At 43.6% G+C, this 19,736-nt stretch overlaps 1 protein-coding gene across 1 annotated transcript; it reads right to left on the bottom strand.

The window, feature by feature from the left end:
- Nucleotides 1-16,721: 16,721 nt before the first annotated feature.
- Nucleotides 16,722-19,035, bottom strand: LOC134428666 (urotensin-2 receptor-like). Its single transcript, XM_063175547.1, has one exon. It carries the CDS (start codon nt 19,033-19,035, stop codon nt 17,935-17,937), a length of 1,101 nt encoding a protein of 366 aa, XP_063031617.1. The 3' UTR covers nt 16,722-17,934.
- Between the last annotated feature and the right edge of the window lie 701 nt (nt 19,036-19,736).

The following is a 19,736-nucleotide window of genomic DNA, read 5'->3' as shown; positions in this document are numbered from 1 at the left end:
TACTTGTCTTAAAGCCTGTTTTTTTTCCAAGGAATTTGCATTACAACATGTTTTAAATCTGTGTGAAGGCAGACCAAGATCACCAGCAGCTTTAGTGGATTGAGCTTGATTCAAATGTAGCTTTAAATGAGATTTAAATGTAGGGCAAAAGCCTAACATGAATGGCCCTGTGTTTGCTGGTTTCTCCTGTGAGTGGCACTTCTGGAGCTGCCCTCTGTCAAATCCTGCTCAGCTAAACCATCTCAGCCCATGGGGGAAATCTCAGCTCATCTCCTCTTGGATTTTCACCTTCTAAAGATCCCGTGTCCTGTAGTAACTGCAGCCCCTGGTGCATCTCCTGCTGGGAACTGATGGATGCTCAGAAATAAAATCAAGCTGGTTTTTGTCTTTTGGAGTTTTTAAGCCTCAGTAATCTGGTCATTATGATGACCAAACCTGTCAGCTGTGATTTGTTGGGAAATTGTGCACTGTGCATGGTAGGTGAGCTCTTCTCTGGAAAAAAGCCAAATATTTTGTATCTTTTAGTGCCACTGAGATTCTTCTGCTTAGAGCTTCAATATCCAGACTGCTGCAAGCAATGCCCAAATCTAGGGAGAATTTAAATGGCAAATGAGGAAATAAAGTGCAATCTAAAAGTTTCTGAAGGTGGCCTCCAGCAGGAAGCAGTAATTGCAGAATGTTCCTGGGGCACAGTGGAATTTGAATTCAATTCAAATTATTCAGCTTAATAAGAACAAACTTGGTTGAATTTATTTTAGGCCACTTAAATACCCTGAATAACTTTTTATTAAGAGTCTCTCCAGGTAATGGCATGTAACTCTGAACTTGAAATAAATTAATTTCTGCCCTTTTGGAGGCTCTGCTGCCTGTTGCTACTGGGAACTGCGGGGCTCTGATTTTTAGAACTCTGACTGCTGCAAGGGCAGGATTTCTTCAAGAAATGAAGAAATATTCAAGTAGCATCAATCTGATGCCAAACTGCTGCAGAGAAATGTTCTTAATTGAGCAGAGGAGGTGTCAGAAGGTGGCTGGATGTGTCCCAGCTGTGTGAGGACCTTTCTGAAGAGTTAAAACCAACTCAGAAAAGGTCAGAGCTTGTGCAGTGGGAATTGGGGCCCAGTCCTGGTGGTAAAATTACAGCTTTGCACCTGAAAGTAGACTTGGTACAAGTGTCTGGGAACGCTGGGCTGTGTTTGGGAAGGAAATTACTTGAAAGGAAAGGGAAAGGCTGCTGGTGTGAGAAGTCCCAGAGTAAAATAGGAAATGCAGCAGGAGGGGAAGCCAGATTTTACTCCCTACGGTGAGACTGAGTGAAGCCTCCTGAGGACTTCTGGGAAGTTGTGCTACTTTTAAAACCATATTTCCATTCAAATGTTTTATGGAATATAAGGAACTTTTTCAAAACTGACAGGTTTTGTGGTCACATAAGTTTTTTAGTGTACTCCTACCTTTCAGTCCTGTGGGATGCATTCAATTTTAATTTTTTTACCCCCTGTGATTGTTGGAACTCTGAGTGGACTTCTTGGCATTCCTCATGGATAACATTTTCATTGTGTAAGCAGTTGTGGAATCATTATGGCTTTGAATTCCTTGTAAATCAACTGAAGGTTTAGGAAGATACGTTTATATTGAGATATTTTTGAATATGTATAATCCACCTGAAATATTCTGCACTCTATCTCAGTTTCAAATCCAGAAATGTTTACAAGGATACCCAATTTACAAAAAAAATATTTAAATCTGGATTTATACCAGAAATTCAACTTCTTGTCCTATTTTTAAGGTCAGCAGTTGTGTGCTTTAGGAGGCTGTAGCACCTAATAATGTGCACATTAAAATAAATCAGTTGAAAAGGCATTGATGGTCACTGTGATAAGGAAATCTGGTTTTTGGTTCTTCAATTGCATTTCTTGGTATTGGATTGCTTCTTCATAGCTTTCCTTTGCCCAATAAAAGAAGATTGTATTGTTTTTAAGGTAAGAGTTCCTGGTGTTCCTTCTCCATCCAAATATCCTTGCACAGTGTTTGCAGGGGATTTGGTTCTCTCTGAGCTGCCCATAGAGAGCTCTGTGCAATATTTTTGTCTTTTCTAAATTCTAAATTCTAAATGCGGCTGGAGGTCAGGGCTCCTTGAGTGGGGAGGAATAAATACAACCCATCTACCTTCTCCAAGTGAAAAAAAAAGTAAAATAAAAATAAATTAAATAAAAATTAAATTAAATATTAAAAAATAAAATAAAAAAATAAAATAAAATAAAATAAAATAAAATAAAATAAAATAAAATAAATCCCAGCTCCTTTTTTTGAGCGTCTTGTGGAAATCCAAGCACACATTGCAGGAGCAGCAGAAGAGTTATTTCCCTTCTGAACCCCAGGTGGCTCTGGCACACATGGATTGTCTCAGCCTGGAAATGTGGCTATTTTTTATCTTCTGTGAGTGCTGCTGGCTTTGGGCTAAAGTTTGTCAGGGTGGGCTGTGCAAAGGAAATAAATAAATGTCTGATTTCCCCAAAATTATAAATTTTTATTTGTATCTATTAGTATTTATTAATAGGAATTTTATTAATTTTTGTTAATATTTATTAATAGTATTTAATAATAATATTAAATAGTATTTCTATTAAATAAAAGTATTATTAAATACTTTATAATATATATATAATATATAATTTAATATATATTAAATACTTATATATAATATATATTAAAGATATATATAATAAGTTATTGTATTAATAGTATTAACAGCATTTTTATTAACAAATAATTATTAAATTGTATTACATTAAATAGTATTTAATAGTATTAAATATTACTACGACTATTAAATATTTATATTTATATTTAGTATTAATAAACACTAGTATTAAATATTACTATTGCTATTAAATGATATTTCCATTAAATTTTATTAATATGAATTTAATTAATCTCAAGTTAATCTTTAGTAGAATTATTTCTAACTCAATTTTTTGGAGATTTTTCATTCCTCAGCATTAGTTTTTTCCCAAATACTCCTATTTTTTCTTCTAGCAGAAGCATTGTCCATGTTTAACCCAGTTATTCCAGAAACATTTCTTTCCATCTTGCCTGTTTTCCTGTAAAGCTGAAATAATGACAAGGTGAGCATTATTGATATTCTTGTGTTTCCTGACACATCCTGGACAAGGAGGAGGGAATTTTGGAGCAGAGACCAGAGAGAGTCAGACCATGGGACCACAAGAAATGCCTTGCTTGAATAATTCTCACTCTGGGATCAATAAAGCAGCCTGGAGGTACCATCTGCTTTATTTTTGTAGTATTTAGATGCATCTAATTAAAAATGTCTTGGTTTGCTGCTGAATAATCCTGAGGCTGTCCATGGAACCCATGGTGGGTGAATCCATGAGCTGCCAGGTCAGACGGAGTGTTCAGAATGAGCTGCTCTGGAACCTTCCCTTTTCTGAAGGAAATATTCTGTTTATAGGGAGAAGCTGAGATTTGTGGAGTGCTCATGTTCCTGGGAATTTCTTGGAATAGTCCTTCAGCGTCCAAAAAATCTCATTTTAGACATGGATACCCTTCCTATTCTTTAATTAACAAACCACAGCAGCCCCTCCACCCCCTAAAAAAAAGCACAAATTGAGTTCCTGAGCCACGATTTTCCTGTTCAGACACCTTGAGGATTTATCTCTTTCTTGTTCCTCGGTTTATACAGTTCATTTCAGCTGTTTATTATAAAGATGCCTGGACACTTTGCTGCTGACTCCACAGAAAGAAAATCTTGCTGTTTTCTTTTGAGAGAGCTTTTCCCTGCCAGGGGAAGGTCTCTGGGTGGGTTCCTACCTTGGAGGTGACCTCCTTGCCAGCCAGACCATTAAATCTTGTGGGGATAAACAAAGGCAGCTCCTAATGGAGTCATCCTGCATGCCTTGGCTCAGGGTGGTGGTTTCTTCCATTCCCTCTAGCAGGGAATTGTGTTTATTGCTGATTTATGTTCCTGAAGAGCGGACGTGTTCTGGGAGTCCTCCCTGCATAATGGGCTTTTAATTGTGCTTCACTGAAAAACCTTGTAAAAAGAAGGTTTTACCAGGTGATTCAAAACGTAAAAAGCTGCTCTGAAAGAGACAAACCCATTTAGTCCCCACACTTCCCAACACCAAAGAAATGAGAGAAGTGATCTTGGATTATTTCTACTTTGCTTTGGGCCATAAATGTGTGTCTCAAGCTGCTGGCAGCTGGGCACAGCTCCAGGAGGGCACAGAATTCCTGAGAAATCCACAGGAATCCAGAGACAGGAGATTTTTCCTGCTCATGGTCTGAAGGGATCAAGATCTCCATCAAAATGCGTGCCTAGAAAGGGAAAATGGGCAGGGGGAGGACTGGGTCTCCAGGAGCAGGTGCAGATTCCCTACAGCCCCACTAAAAGATTAATAAATCAATTATTTTTAAAATTTTTTTTCTGTTTTTTCTTACAGCTCCAAAACCCACAAATTTTCAGTCAAACCTCTTTTTGTTTGTTTGTTTGTTTGTTTTTTGTCTCAAAGGGAAACTTTCTGTACACTTCTGTATATTTATTAATTCAGTTTAAATTTCTTCTTGGATTATTTCTTATTTACAGCTCTAAATTCTGTCCAGTTCCAGAAAAGATGCAACAAAACACAAGCTGTGTGTGGAGGACGCCATCACTTAAAAAATGCCCATTTGATAAATGCAGAAGAAAGCATAATCCATCATTTTTTGAATAGGTGGATGATGCAGCATCACTTAACTTATTTTAGCATATTCACTGTTTATTACTAATTCAAACAGAGGATGGACAGGATAAATGGCTGAAACAAGTGGTTATCAAGAGGTGCTATTGGAAATTCTGTGAAAGGTTTGAACAGGAAGGGTTTTGCTGCATGAAAGCTCTCAGTTTCCAGAAGTGATCTTGGATTATTTCTACTTTGCTACGGGCCATAAATGTGTGTTTTCTTGGTTTCTTTATATTAAAGGAAAATACGAATTAATTTGAGAGTCATTCTTTTCCAGAGGGATGAATATGATCAAAATAAACCTTGACTAGTAGGGAAAAGGCAATTTTACAGAAGCCAGCCAAGCAGGGGGGAAGATGAATTTCAGATGATGTTAGCTACAGGAGATTTGTCCCACACTGATGTGGCTGTGTCACTTGGAACTGACATTTTCTCCTCCTCCTCACTCTGCTTTATTGTTTCATTAGATCAGACAGCTGGAAACTGAGAGCTTTCATGCAGCAAAACCCTTCCTGTTCAAACCCTTTACAAAAATTTTAATAGGACCACTTGTTTCAGCTATTTATCCTGTCCATCCTCTGTTTGAATTAATTAAGAACAGTGAATATGCTAAAATAAGTTAAGTGATGCTACATCATCCACCTATTCAAAAAATGATGGATTATGCTTTCTTCTGCATTTATCAAATGGGCATTTTTTAAGTGATGGTGTCCCCACACACAGCTTGTGTCTGTTGTACCTTTTCTGGAACTGGACAGAATTTAGAGCTGTAAATAAGAAATAATCCAAGAAGAAATTTAAACTGAATTAATAAATATACAGAAGTGTACAGAAAGTTTCCCTTTGGGACAAAAAGAAAAGGGTTTGAAAATGTGTGGGTTTTGGAGCTGTAAGAAAAAACAGAAAATAAAATAATTGATTTATTAATCTTTTAGTGGGGCTCTAGGGAATCCTGGAGACCCAGTCCTCCCCCTGCCCATTTTCCCTTTCTAGGCACACATTTTGATGGAGATCTTGATCCCTTCAGACCGGGAGCAGGAAAAATCTCCTGTCTCTGCCTCAGCACAAGGCTCTGGATTCCTGTGGATTTCTCAGGAATTCTGTGCCCTCCTGGAGCTGTGCCCAGCTGCCAGCAACTTGAGACCTCTTGACTTTGTTTTTTTTAATGCCTTTAGCACCTCCAGATGGGTGTGAGTCAGTGAATTCCAGTGCTGCAAAAATTATCACCTTCAATGCAAGTTAAACACGTTTTGACTCTGTTGCTAATTTTTCTATTTAAGGCTTTGGAGCACACTGCTAAAACTTGTCCTCTTCCTAATAATTCTTCTTAAATGAAATACTTCAGCCGTAAAGCATGCACAAAAGGGCTGTAATCAAAAACCTTTCCATAGCTGAGTTGTACAGGAAGATATTTCTGAGATGTTCAGGTCTAAATTAATGATTCTGTCCTCTGGTCAGGCCAGGTTTGTGATTTGGATAAGGCAGAAATGAAGATGTTTGATGTTCTAGCTCCCCTGGAGTGGGAGGTGTAATAATTCTGTAATTGTGGTGCACTGATAAAAGTTTCTGTGTTAAATTTACAAACACCACAGGGTCATTACAAATAATTCTGTAATTGTGGTGCACTGATAAGAGTTTCTGTGTTAAATTTACAAACACCACAGGGTCATTAGGAACTGCCACGGCCTCTTGTTAGACAGAACAAAAAAACCAGAAATCTTTGAGCCTTAAAGCCTTGCTTATAATGAATGAAACTGAGGGAATGATCAGTGGATCAATTAGCTTGAAAAGCAGATATCAGGCTTAGTTAGCCCTGGTTTTATTTCCTTCTGGCTGGGGATGGATGTGGGGCTGGGAGAAGGTTCAGTCACTCCTGCTCCAGACATCCACAGCTCCCTCCCACAAACTGCTGAGGGCTTGTTTGTCCTGCAGAGGAGACAAAGGATATTCTAAATATTTTAAATTAATAAGATTTTAGTTCTCTAGTAGCAGCACCTGCTTGCTGACTGCATTCTGAGTAGTCCAGACTGTATCACTCAGATGCAGACATGGATTTTCCAGTCGTGTCCATGGCCCTGGAAGGGGAGGACAGCACATCTGAGCCAGCTTTAGTCATGGAGCATGCCAGGGGTTCATGTTTGCATCAGTGTGACAAGGAAAATCTGTCTCTCAATTAACAGCCTTGAAACTGAAAAATTATTATTTTGTTGGGAAGAACACAGGTGTGGAAAGAATGCTTGGCTTAATGAGCTTATCTAATCTCAGTTTCCTTCATGAGTATGAGCCTGACTGCAAATACTGAAGCTCTTTTTAGAGATAATAGCCAAAAATGCTTCTTAACCACAGGAGGATTTACCATTCCTAAACAGCTAAAGAGCTGAAACTAATCAGAAATATGAAAACTCCATAAAAATGAACATTTTGCAACATGGGTGTGTTGGAGCTGGAAGCTCCTCTGGGCTGGAGCCAGTCCTTGGCAGGAATTTGTGCAACAGCCTCAGGTGCCACAAACCTTCTGTATTTCTGCAAAACAACTTTCAGATTGTTATAATCTTGAGGTTTTTCTGGGATTTCTCCCCGCTGAGAGCAGGGGAAGGCTCCTGCCAGGGACGTGTCCCCTGGGAGCACGCAGGGTGTCAGCCCTGTCTCCTCCTGGAGACTAGCTTCTCTAAACACTGGGGGTGCTGTTTATCCTCAGGGCCTGGGCTCCATCAATTTGTCCAGTTTATGTTGGGGAGAGACAATAAAACTGCTGCTGACGGGAATTCTGGCTGCACCCACCCCAGACAAGGAGACCCCGCTGTCCCCCTGCCCCAGGTGGGTGGTGGGACCAGCCCAGGAGGAGATTTGGGGTTTGCTGTGGCTCTCAGCAGCTGGGACGGGGGGGACACATCTGGAAGGGGGTGGCGGGGGAAGGAAATCTCCATGGAGGGGTTGGGAGGGGATATTTGGGCTCCTTGTGGGACTCATTGCAGGTGACGGGAAGGAGCAGATGCTAAACCTCGGTGACACCGAGTGCTGAATGGCAAGGTGTGACATCCCAAATGACAGGGACTGGAATCACAGGGATGCACAGGATGGGGAAAGGGAAAAGGAGCTGCTGTTCCAGGGACTTCAGCAGAGTCTGAAATGGCTGTTTAGGGACATTTCACCACATATTGAGGGTTGAGATCAGCCTGCAGCCCTTCTCCAGCCATCCTCTGCTGCCAGGACTTGGGAGCTGCTGACTTTTTGTAGCTCCTTGGGTAAAGAAAGGAAGCTAGAGGGAAAGCAGTGTCCTAGAGATCCATGGGGAGATGCTTTGGGACACTTAGCAGGGAGAAAGGATCCTGACAGCACTGCTGCCATCCTCTTGCCTGCACAGCACCTCCAAAATCCAGCAGAAAACCCAGGGGGAGAGAAGCAGTGTGGGAGATGGACAGTGGGAAGGCACTTGGCAGCTGCTTTATTGAGGTGCTGTTCTGTGGTGGGGTTTGTGGGTTTTCAGCATGAGGGAAGAGATGAGAATCTTGGCTCCATGTTTCAGAAGGCTGATTTATTATTTTATGATATATATTATATTAAAAGAAAATGATATACTAAAACTATACTAAAAGAACAGAAGAAGGTATTTCATTAGAAGGCTTGCAAGGAATAGAAAGGAATGATAATAAAATCTTGTGACTGACCAGAGAGTCCGAGCCAGCTGACTGTGATTGGCCATTAATTACAAACAACCACATGAGACCAATCCCAGATGCACCTGTTGCATTCCACGGCAGCAGATAATCATTGTTTATGTTCTGTTCCTGAGGCTTCTCAGCTTCTCAGAAGAAAAATCCTAGCAAAAGGATTTTTCAGAAAATATGTGTGTGACACTGTAATTGTTTTGCTAAAGCAGCTGCTTCTGCCTTATTAATTTAGGGGACGTTACTGACTGAAAAGATTAATTCTAGCTCGTACTTTACCTTGCTTCTTTTTCCTTTGGGGCAATGAGAGAATATCCCATAACACTTCTCTGTCTGAAATCACAGGATCTCTTGGACATCTGCCTTAAGCCTTGTCCTCTTGTTAAAAAAAAGGGAATATTTAAAATAATGTAGAGCCCACCAGGACCTTCATCTTCTCAGCAGCCCAGACTCAGAATGGGTGAGTTCTGTAAATTTAGAGCACTTTGACAAAATATTCAATTGAGGAGCCAGTGGAGTACTCCAGGAGTTATCATCAGGTAATTTGTCCTGCCTGTGTGAGAGCTACAGCTCTGGACAGGTTTGGATTCCATTCCATTCCATTTAATTTCATTTCATTCAGTTTTGTAACCATGGGTAACAGCAGAGCTGACGTGGCTCTGCACTGCTGCAAGGAGGCTGTCAAGGTTGTCAGCTTTTAAAATCAACCTGCTTTGACTACTCTCGTGTTCTGCAGCATTTACTTTACACAGTTTGCCCAGAAAAACCTGTTTAAAAATGACTTTTCTTTTTTTTGCAGCATTTGAACTGAAAGCAAGGTAGAAGAAGTTCAAGGATGCCTTTACAAAAGACTGGTGTGTTGCCGGAGATACAAGATCTGGCCTGTTCCAATGCCTTCTCTCTTGCAGGAAAATAAATTTACTTTGTTCTGGAGTGTGTTGGGAAGGATGAGGTTCAGAACAGACTCTTCCTTCCTTCCTAAAGGATTGGAGGAGCCACAACCTCTTGGAGGCTTGGACCATTTGTCACTTTGGAAGTGCAAAGGAGATAAATCTGCCTGAGGTCTGTGAGGTGAGGCAGCATTGCCTTCCTCAGGCTCCTCTCAGCCTGAAGCCTGAATTTCTCTGTGCTCTCATCAATGAATAATTCAGGGTGACACATCAAGGGTTTCACCTCTGTGGTTTGCAGGGGGTGTGGCTGTCCCAGCCCTTCTCCCCACACCTGAAACAGTGAACACAAGAACTGGGACTGGGGGATACAAACACCTTCCCCATACCATCAAGTTACAGATTTAAAGATTTTTCTTTAATATTTTTTAATTTAAAAAAGTTTTATTGGACTAAGCCCAAAACTTCTTGTGTTCTTTTTTTGTTTGTTTGTTTTCTTGGGGCTTTTTTGTTTGTTTGTTTTTGGGTTTTTTTGGTGGTTTTGGTGGGTTTTTTTGTGACTTTTTTCCATTAAATTTTATTAAACTTATTTTAATTAATTTCTTATTAATCTTTATTAATGGGATCCTTTATTATAATTATTTTTTCCCTGCATAACAGACATAGATATCAAATACCCCAGAGCACACAGTGCTCAGGAAGGAAAATATTCCCCTGTATGGATGGAGGTAAAAGCCCAAGTGATGCTCCAGCCCTGTCCCCATTCCTCCACTGTGTTCCCTCCCCACTTAAATGAGATCTGCAGGAGTTTGAACACTGGGCACCGCAGGATGTGGAGCTTCACTTTCTCCTCTGGCCTAAAAGAAGCTGCTGCAAGGATTGAAGCAATGCTTAGAATTTTGAGGGACAATTTCCATAAGAAACTCGCCTTTGTATTAAAAAAACCCCAACACATGGAAGCAGCCAAGCAAAGTTAGTTGGTTGTTATTTCCTCGGCTTCTGTTGTTGGGAATTAATTGTGCTGTGCCTCAGGCAGGCAGAGGTTCCTCGACAGATTTAATCATTCTAAAAGGATGCCAGCAGCAAAATGACAGGGAGGTTCTGCTGTGTTTAGCAGCCAGTAATGAGTGTTGGGATAATTCTGTGTGTGTGCAGCCTCCTCTGCATGGGTAACGTGTCCTTACCTCCACTGATCCCAGCCCAGAGTGTGGGGATGAGGAGGAAAAGGAGAAATTTTGCTTCCCTGCCCATCTCCTTCTGTTGTCTCTCTAAAGGAAGGGCTTTGAGGAGGGTTCTGGTGTGTGGCATTCACATTCCCTGAAAAAATCCCTTAACCCAGGGAAAGCTGAAAGGCAGAGAGAGGCCTCAGAGAAAAGGAAACCAATTCTGATCTCATTTGCTTCTCCTGTGTTGTGCTCATGTGGAATGTGTTTGGAGATTGTTTACCCACAGGTGATTGTTTCATTGGATTCATGTGAATTGTTTTGACTCATTGCCCAGTCAGTGCTAAGCTGTGTCAGGACTCTGGAAAGAGGAGTTTTCATTATTATCTTTTTACTCTATCTTATACTAAAAAGATATACTATATCTTTATACTTATTAATAAAGGATCTTTTCTGTATTCTTTAGTATGGGATGGTATATAGTGTTTACTTGGAATGTGTTTGGAGATTGTTTACCCACAGGTGATTGTTTCATTGGATTCTGCTGTGAGTTGTTTTCACTCTTTGGCCAATCAGGGCCAAGCTGTGTCAAGACTCTGAAAAGAGTCAGGAGTTTTCATTATTATCTTTTTAGCATTCAGTAAGTATCCTTTCTGCGTTCTTTAGTATAATATAGTATTCTTTAACATAATATAGTATTATAAAGTAATAAATTAGCCTTCTGAGAACATGGAGTCAGATGCACCATTCCTTCCTTCATTGGTGGCCCTGCATTTATGATATTGGTGCACTGAAATGCACAGTTGTGATCCTGGTGCACTGAAATGCTGATGTTTGTATCAGGAGGCTCATTCCAGCCAGGCACAGCTGCCATGGAAGGGGTGAAGGAGCATCTTCACTGCTCAGTGCCACAAATGAAAGGCAGAGAGGTTCTAGTCCATACACATTTCCTCTGTCTGACCATGGATAGCTACCCTGAACCCCAAGTTACCCAGACAAGGAGATCTTTTCCCCTTCACACACAGCATCCCACAAAATCTTTCACACACAACAGTGACACCTTAAAACATGACCTTAAAATTTTCACAGGCACTGGAATGAGCACTGCTATTTTCTAGGCAATGAACAGCAGCCCAAGTAACCCCCTGAGGTAATTTTCTAGCAGGATCCAGGACTCTGAGCTGCCCTGTTGCAGTGAATCCCTTGCTCACTCCAGCACTGTGGAGTGCGCCAACACCAAACCCTGGGAAATCCCTCCTGGTTTTCATTCCCTGTCTTGTTCTAACCCTGGGAAATCCCTCCTGGTTTTCATTCCCTGCCTTGTTCTAAACCTGCCTGAGCTATCATCAGCACCACCAGAGCTTTTGGGGAAGGAGGCTCTGAGCTTCCAGCAGCAGCTGAGGTGAAGGAAGGTAAATAAATGAAGGAAGGCTGCAGGGGCTGCAGACCCCTCAAATACTCCTGCTACCACCCCTTAACCTGGACACTGCCAGGGGCAGAAAGCTGCTTTCTAAATGTGGTGCTCCAGCTGATTTTACAATAAAGCCATTTCTGTAAAACATTGCCTTCTGTGGTGTTAAACGAAAGAAAAACCCATCTATTACAAAGAAAAAGGAGAAATTTGATTTAAACCTGTGGGGTGGCTGGGATTTTGAGCAGAGCAATGCTGGGGGATATGGGAGCCTGGCACAGGAGCTGCTGCTGCCACTTTAGGTTCAGGTGTCCCCTCTGCACATGTCAGGGGTGCTGTTCTGTCTCCCCTTTTACATGAGACTTCACTTACCTGCTCCATTCTCGCAGATTTTTGAAGGATAGGCTCAATGTACCCAAAATAATTACTCTGTAGTGCCTTTCCCTTCTTGCCTCGTGCTTCTCAAATGTCAGGCTGATATTTAGAAGAATAACAGAGGTGGAAGGCTGTGAGTTTGATGGACACCCCTGGCTTGCAGGAGCACACAGTGAGCTGTCTCTGACAGGCTGTGCTTTTGGACACACCACATTTAGCTCCAGGAATCTCCCTTGCTTTGTTTGGATGGAATCATGTTTGGTTCTAGTTAAGAATTCAGGAGCTGAATTCAAGATCCTAACGGGAATGCACAAGGAAAGACTAACAGCACCTCAGAGAGAGATTGGCCAAAACAAGCTGGAACAAACTCTGCAGCTTTTACTCCTCCAGCATTAGCATGGCTTTGGTTTTAGAGCTGTTCCCTCAGCCAAGCATGTGGTTTGACTGTTATTTACTTATTTACAGCTTATTTACTATTTATTTACTACTTTCCTTCCAGATATCTCAATGGAGGGGATCTTCCACAGTATTGAAGTTCAGCCTTTCTTAATAAATGTTTTAATGACTGCTTTTTAACTCTTCACCCCATCTCTGACTGTAGAAGCATTTCTAGTGCTCACCAAAATGTTTCATTTAAATTAAAATTTGTATTATAAATGGCGAGAACCATAAAAGCAGAGCCCAAATGCCAGAAGACTTCTACAGAATTCATTTCTCCCTTTCCTCTTTTAAGTCTCATTTTCTTGGGAGACGAAAGTAAAATGAGGCAGCAGTTTTGCTTTGGTAAATTCCATTGGGAGTTGTGACCACAGATCACAAAGCTCAGTTTTCACCATTCACATTTGTTAAACTGAAATTAGTCTCCCTCAAAAATGATATATGCCAAGCCAGAAACCCAGTGTGGGCAGAAAGCTGCATTCCTGAGCTGAAATATTTATGATTAAAAAGATATATATTTGGTATGATTTTGATATGGGTCCCATTTAAGATTTTAGTATACCTATATTTAGTATAATATTAAGATATTAATATTCCCTGTCATTATTAATATAGTAATAATTTGGTATTAAGATATGAATATTTTATTAATATATGAATACTATCACATATATTATATTATATTATATTTATTATATTTATTTGTCATAAATCACAGTGGTTAACTCAGCATCTCTCCATTCCCCAGAAAAACCAGAATCTAACAGCAAAGCCCAGAATTATCAGGCAGAAAAACCAGAATCTAACAGCAAACCCCAATATAATGAGGCAGAAACCCCCAGTTTTGGAGTGAGTCACCAGCCCTGGGTGTTTCTGTGGGTGCTGGCTGGGAGGATGCTGTGCAAAATGACAGGAATGAAATTACTCTGGGTTTGGCATAGGAAGAAAAATGGGAGAGGAAATTTCAACTCTTGGAAGGAGGTTTTACTCTTCTCTCCCTCTCCAGATGCTGAAGCAATGTTCTGCTTTAAAAGGGTAAATTGCTCTTATGTTTTAATGTTGTGCTGTGATTTGGGGCAACCTCTCTGTTTTAAAGCCTAGAAATAAAAAGCAAATTTTCTTCCTGAGACCTCGGGATGGGAACTTGCTGCTGCCACCAGAGGGACTCTGAAATGAAAGAGAAAAGCTGAATGTCCTGAAAGCAGACAGAGTTCTGGGAAAACTTGCTGGGGCTGCTCTGAGGATTTCTCTACATTTTCTGCACCCAGAGCTTGAGGGCTGGGCTCTGATATGAGCTTTATGTGCTTTCTTCTCTCAGATTATACAGAGATTATAATATATAAAATATTATATATTTCATATTATATATATATATATTCTATTATCTATATAATAGAATATATATTTTATAATATACATTCTATTATATATATTATATATTTTCTAATATGATATATATTCTATTATATATCATATATAATAATTATATTATATTATATTATATTATATTATATTATATTATATTATATTATATTATATTATATTATATTATATTATATTATATTATATTATATTATATTATATTATATTATATTATATTATATTATATTATATTATACCATATCAATCTCACATCATATTATACTACATATAATGTAATATAATATAAGTTATAGTATTGTAATATATACTATATTTTATATACATTATATTAGATTATAATATAAAAATTCCATAAGGTTCAGATGGATTCTCCTGTGTCTGGTGAAAACAACCATCCTCATTTGCCCCATAAAGCAGTGGTCTTTGTCTTTTCAAGTAAAAGTGGAAAAATTGCCATTTCTGCAGCAGCTCCCACCTGAGAAGGAGATCCCACCATAAAGGAACGAGAGAGCACTCAGCATGAAACTGCTTTTCTTTCCCATTCTGGGTTGGGTTTTTTTGTTATAAACCCCTAAATCCTAAGAGGCATTGGAAAAAAAAAATCTAGTGATTAAATAATTTTCTTTCTTGTAAAGCCTGTATGGAGTTTTGCAGTGACAGCCTCTGGCCCAACAAGAAAAAGGCTCCTGCTTTCCTAAAATTTCCCATATTTCTGAAGAAGGAACTGTGTCACTGAGGCTGCTGCATCATTTCATTTATGATAAAAACACCCAAAGCATTAAGAACCACAGGATTACAATGATTTAGGTGTGACAAGTGACCCCAGGGTACACAGAACCTGATTTCCTGGAATGCAAAATAACCAAACTAAAATAGTTTTCAAGGAACTCTCCAGATGTTGTTTTTCAGTTACAGCCCCCCTGACTTCCCTGCTGTTACTCAGCCCTGAGATGCTCCAGATTTACCTGACGTGACACCAAACACAGAATTTGTAAAGTCCCCTCTTCCAGATTGCGGCCATCTCAATTTTCACACACTTCTGTAACCTCTGGGGCTGGGGACATAAAATGTTTTTAATCTCATGGCTTTGGGAGTCTCAACTCTTCCTTCTCAGTGCTGGGGGGGAGAATGACCCTCCTTGACCAGCTGGGCACACTGTTATGGAAATACCCATTTATCTGTGTGCCCCTCCATCACCTCTGGGCACACTGTTATGGAAATATCCATTTATCTGTGTGCCCCTCCATCACCTCTGGGCACACTGTTATGGAAATATCCATTTATCTGTGTGCCCCTCCATCACCTCTGGGCACACTGTTATGGAAATATCCATTTATCTGTGTGCCCCTCCATCACCCCTCTGCTGGTTCATGCTCCCACCCTGTGGCACAGAAATCACAGCCGCTACTGGTGACACTGCTGGTGACACTGAGCACAGCAACAGAATCTCCTTTTCACCTTTTTTTTTTTCCTCAGGCAGATCTCCTTTTCAGCTTCCCCCTCTTATTAATAGCTGTGGGTTTAGGCTGCTCAGCTTTTTAATTTTTTTTTCTTTTTTAAAGTACAAAGGAAATCTTTTTGATCCCTGTCCTGCTCATGGGATGCAGCCATGCCTGGTTCTGCCAGGACTTCTGTCCAGACACGCTTTGCAGGTGACATTCACACTCCAGCCTTCCCAAAATGCCTTCTGAGTTCAGCCTTTTTAATTCATATATGGGAGAGACTTCCAGCCTCGGAAATGGGAACCAAAGGGAAAGTAACACTGAGTTTGGAATTAATAATTAAACAATCAATTAAGTCCTGAAAAGTTGTTCTGAAAAGTTGCTCTGAAAATCTGCTGAATCCTGCTCTCCCTGCCAGTTCCCACCATGAATTGTGTGTTATTCCCCCTGTTTGAGAAGGAATGGACAACATTAGGACTATTTGTGATGCCCAGCTTGGAGTCTGTGCAGCACTGGAACATGACAAAGTGATCACAGGTGTTTCAAAGACAGTCCAGTGGTTAAAAACAACATGGGCAAGGTGAGTTCCTCACTCCTCTGCTCCAAGAAAGCATCCCAAGAGAATGCTGACTCCAGCACAGAAACACCTTCACCCAACCTGTGCATTTTTCTGCTGGCTGAGTGCACAGAATCCAGTTTCTGTGCCTGTTCCCTGCTCTCCAGCCCTGTCTGTGCTGTTGGCACTTGGTGTCTCTGCTGGGGCACAACCAGACCCTAAAGTTTGGTGTGGGACACGAGAGGATCACGAGCAGACCCTGAAGTTTGGTGTGGGACACGAGAGGATCAAAACCAGACCCTAAAATTTGGTGTGGGACACGAGAGGAGCACCCAAGGACAGGGGAATGCAGGCACTGCAGGGCTGGAGGGGGACTCTGCTCAGGCAGATGGGGGCTGGAACAAGTAATAAATAATAAAAAAGTGGAAATGACAGCTCCTTACACTGCTGCTGCTTCTGAGAGCATCACCAGCTGCTGACAGGAGTTTGTGCAACTCCTACCATGCTTTGCTTATGGCCAGAGTCTGTCCCAGAACAAGAAAGAAGAATATTGACCCCAATTTATCCCCCCAGCTGCAAACTGCTATTTTCAGCATCTGCCCTGATAAAAACACCCCCCTGAGCTGGGTGAAGAGACCAGGCAAGGGCAAACCTGAGCAGGGTCCATTTTTAATAAGCATTTATTTATAAACTCACACTTTACAATTGTTTAAGTGCTCACAGGCATCTCCAGGATCTGTGCTGAAGGTTTTGCTGTGAGATGCCAAGCAGGGAGAAAATGAGCAGAATGCATTGAGGCAAAACATTGGATTTGATCAAATGTCATGAAAAAATTTGTCTCTTTTATGATGAGTTTCATGGTATAGGATTCAGTCATTTTTCTTAGAGCCTCAGGTCTTTGAGTGATAGGATTATAAATAATTTTTTATCTCTTCCAAGGTAAATTTGCAGGTTTGTCAAGCTCTGTTGACTTTTAAGAAAAGGACCAACTTTTAAACTTTTTTCAAGAAGAAAAAATCAGTGGAAAATTCAAACCACCTTAGGTAGAAACCTTAAAAATTACAACCTTTTTAAAATTTTTTTTTAGGTAATCTTGTGGTTTCTAACAGCTTACCTGGAGGTTTTTGAATGCTTGGAGTTCAAAGTGCTGCTGCAATGAATTTTAAAATAGAGACTTTAAGCTTGATAGAACAGTAGTGCATCATAATGTAACAGGAAATAGGAAAAGGGGCTTTAAAGTCTCTTTACAAGTAACACACAGGGCAAACCCGAGGCTGGCAGCTCAGCTAAGTGATTCTGGGCCAATTTCAGATTTCTGCAGCTCTGACCCAGCTGGAGCCCCAGGACAGCACTGAGAAACCACACGAGAGGAACGGTGTGTGGGGTTGGAGCTGAAATCAGCCAGGTGTGAAAGCAGTTCATGGCACAACCTTCAGCAGAACATCCACCTCATCCTCTGCACCCCAAACCCTGCAGGGCTAATTTCAGATTTCTGCAGCTCTGACCCAGCTGCAGCCCCAGGACAGCACTGAGAAACCACACGATGTGCGGGGCTGGAGCCGAAACTCAGCCAGGTGTGAAACCAGTTCAAGGCAGAACCGAGCAGAACATCCACCTCATCTTCTGCACCCCAAACCCTGCAGGATTTGTCCCAAACAGCTGCTGGCTCCTGGCAGGACCCCCCTCAACATCCCTCAGCCGGATGGAACTCCAGACTCATCAGCAGCACTCGGATCCACACAACTTCTTGCCCCTCTCCAGAGAGAGAGCACCAAAAACGAGATTTCAGAACCCTTCAGGGCCAGGGGGTCCCCGCAGCCCTACCTTGGCCGGACGCTCTGCTGCTCTCTGCGTGTTGGCAGCGCCTCCTCTTCCTCACTTGTCCTTGAGCGTGGCCATGCCCAGCGCCTCGGAGCTGTAGTCGTACTGGTTGCTGGAGGACATGGAGCGGCCCCAGGAGCACTGCAGGTTGGAGCCCCTCTTGCGGAAGGACGACGTGAACCTGTAGAAGTTGCGGTGCCGGTTGCGCAGGTACTCCCGGTAGTTTTTGGTGAGCAGGGTGTAGAGGAAAGGGTTGATGCAGCTGTTGCTGTAGGTCAGGCAGGTCACCAGGTAGTTAATGCACTTCTGGGTTTGGGTGGTGAGATGCAGGGAGCTGCTGTAGAGGCGCACCAGCTGCCAGATCCAAAAGGGCAGGAAGCAGGCCCAGAAGACCAGCACGATGCTGAAAATCATGATGAGGACCTTCTGCCGGGGGGACCTCTTGCTCTTCTCCTTGTGGGGGGGGTTCCTCTGGGACTCCAGGTAGGTCCTGGCCAGGCGCGTGTAGAGGAAGCCGATGATGATGCCCGGGGCCATGATGCTGGTGCTGAAGAGCACGGTCAGGTAGGTCCTGTAGGCGTCCACGCTCCAGGTGGGCGCACACATCCTCTTCACCTTGCCCTCCGCCTTGCCCCCCTCGGTCAGCGTGACCATCAGCATCATGGGCAGCGTGAGCAGCAGCGACACCGACCACACGGCCCCTGCCGTGACCTTCCGGTAGCCCCGCGACCGCTTCAGGGTGTCCAGGGGCCGGGTGACGGCCAGGTAGCGCTCGGTGCACATGAGGGTCAGGGTGAAGATGCTGGCGTGCATGGTGAGCAGGTCCAGGCTGAGCAGGATGCGGCAGCCCAGGTCCCCGAAGTACCAGTCCTGGGCCAGGTAGGTGCAGACGATGAAGGGGATGGTGGAGAGGTAGAGCAGGTCGGCCAGGGCCAGGCTGACGATGGAGCTGTACATGGGGGCGGCGCAGCGCGCCGAGTGGCACATCACCACCAGCGTGTAGACATTGCCGGCCACCCCGGCCACGTACATCACCGACAGCACCGTCCCGAAGGCCGAGGGGATGAGCAGGGGGCCGCTCCCGGGGGCTCCCCCGCCGCCCGCCGCCGCCGCCGTCCCGTTGTCCCCCGCCGCCGCCGTCCCGTTGGGCTCCATGGGCGGCGGCGGCGGCCCCGGCACCGTCGCACCGGCCCCGGAGCTCCCGGCCCCGGCGGCGGCCGCTCCGCCCCCCGCGGGAGGCAGGGCGGGACCGGGCTGCCCCCGGGGGAACGGGGGGAACGGGGGGAACCGGGGAAGGGCCGCCCCCGCCCCTGCCCCGCCGGGGCTGCCCCGCTCCGAGCCCCGCCCGTGCCGGACCCGCAGGTGCCGTCCGGAACGGGAGCGCTCCGGGGAGAGCGACGAGAGCGCCGGGCGGGAACCCTGCGGAGAGCGGCTGCCGAGCCGGGAACGGGCTCTGTCCTCCGTGAACGGGGCTCCCCGAGACGAGAACGGGGCTCCCCGAGCTGGGAATGTGGCTCCCGAAGCCAGGAATGTGGGGCCCGGAGACGGGAACGGGGTTGTCCCCGCCGGGAACAGGGCTCTGTCCTCCGGGAACCGTGCTGTCCAAACCGGGAAAGGGGCTCTGCGAGCCGGGAATGTGGGTCCCGGAGAACGGGAACGGGGCTCCCTGAGCTGGGAATGGGGCGGTCTCAGCCGGGAACGGCGCTCCCTCACCCGGGAACGGGGCTCAGTCCTCCGGGAACGGGGCTCCCCGAGCCGGGAACGGGGCTGTCTGAGCCTGGAACGGGGCTCCCCGAGCTGCGAATGCGGCTCCCGGACCGGGAACGGCGCTCCCCGAGCTGGGAATGGGGCTGTCC

The sequence above is a fragment of the Melospiza melodia genome, chromosome 24 (assembly GCF_035770615.1).
Source record: "Melospiza melodia melodia isolate bMelMel2 chromosome 24, bMelMel2.pri, whole genome shotgun sequence".
NCBI lineage: Eukaryota > Metazoa > Chordata > Aves > Passeriformes > Passerellidae > Melospiza > Melospiza melodia.
This window is presented reverse-complemented; position numbering and strand designations above follow the sequence as displayed.

Bases quoted from the DNA above. Each gene is read 5' to 3' on its own strand.
- LOC134428666 (XM_063175547.1), bottom strand. From the start codon at position 19,035: ATGGAGCCCAACGGGACGGCGGCGGCGGGGGACAACGGGACGGCGGCG.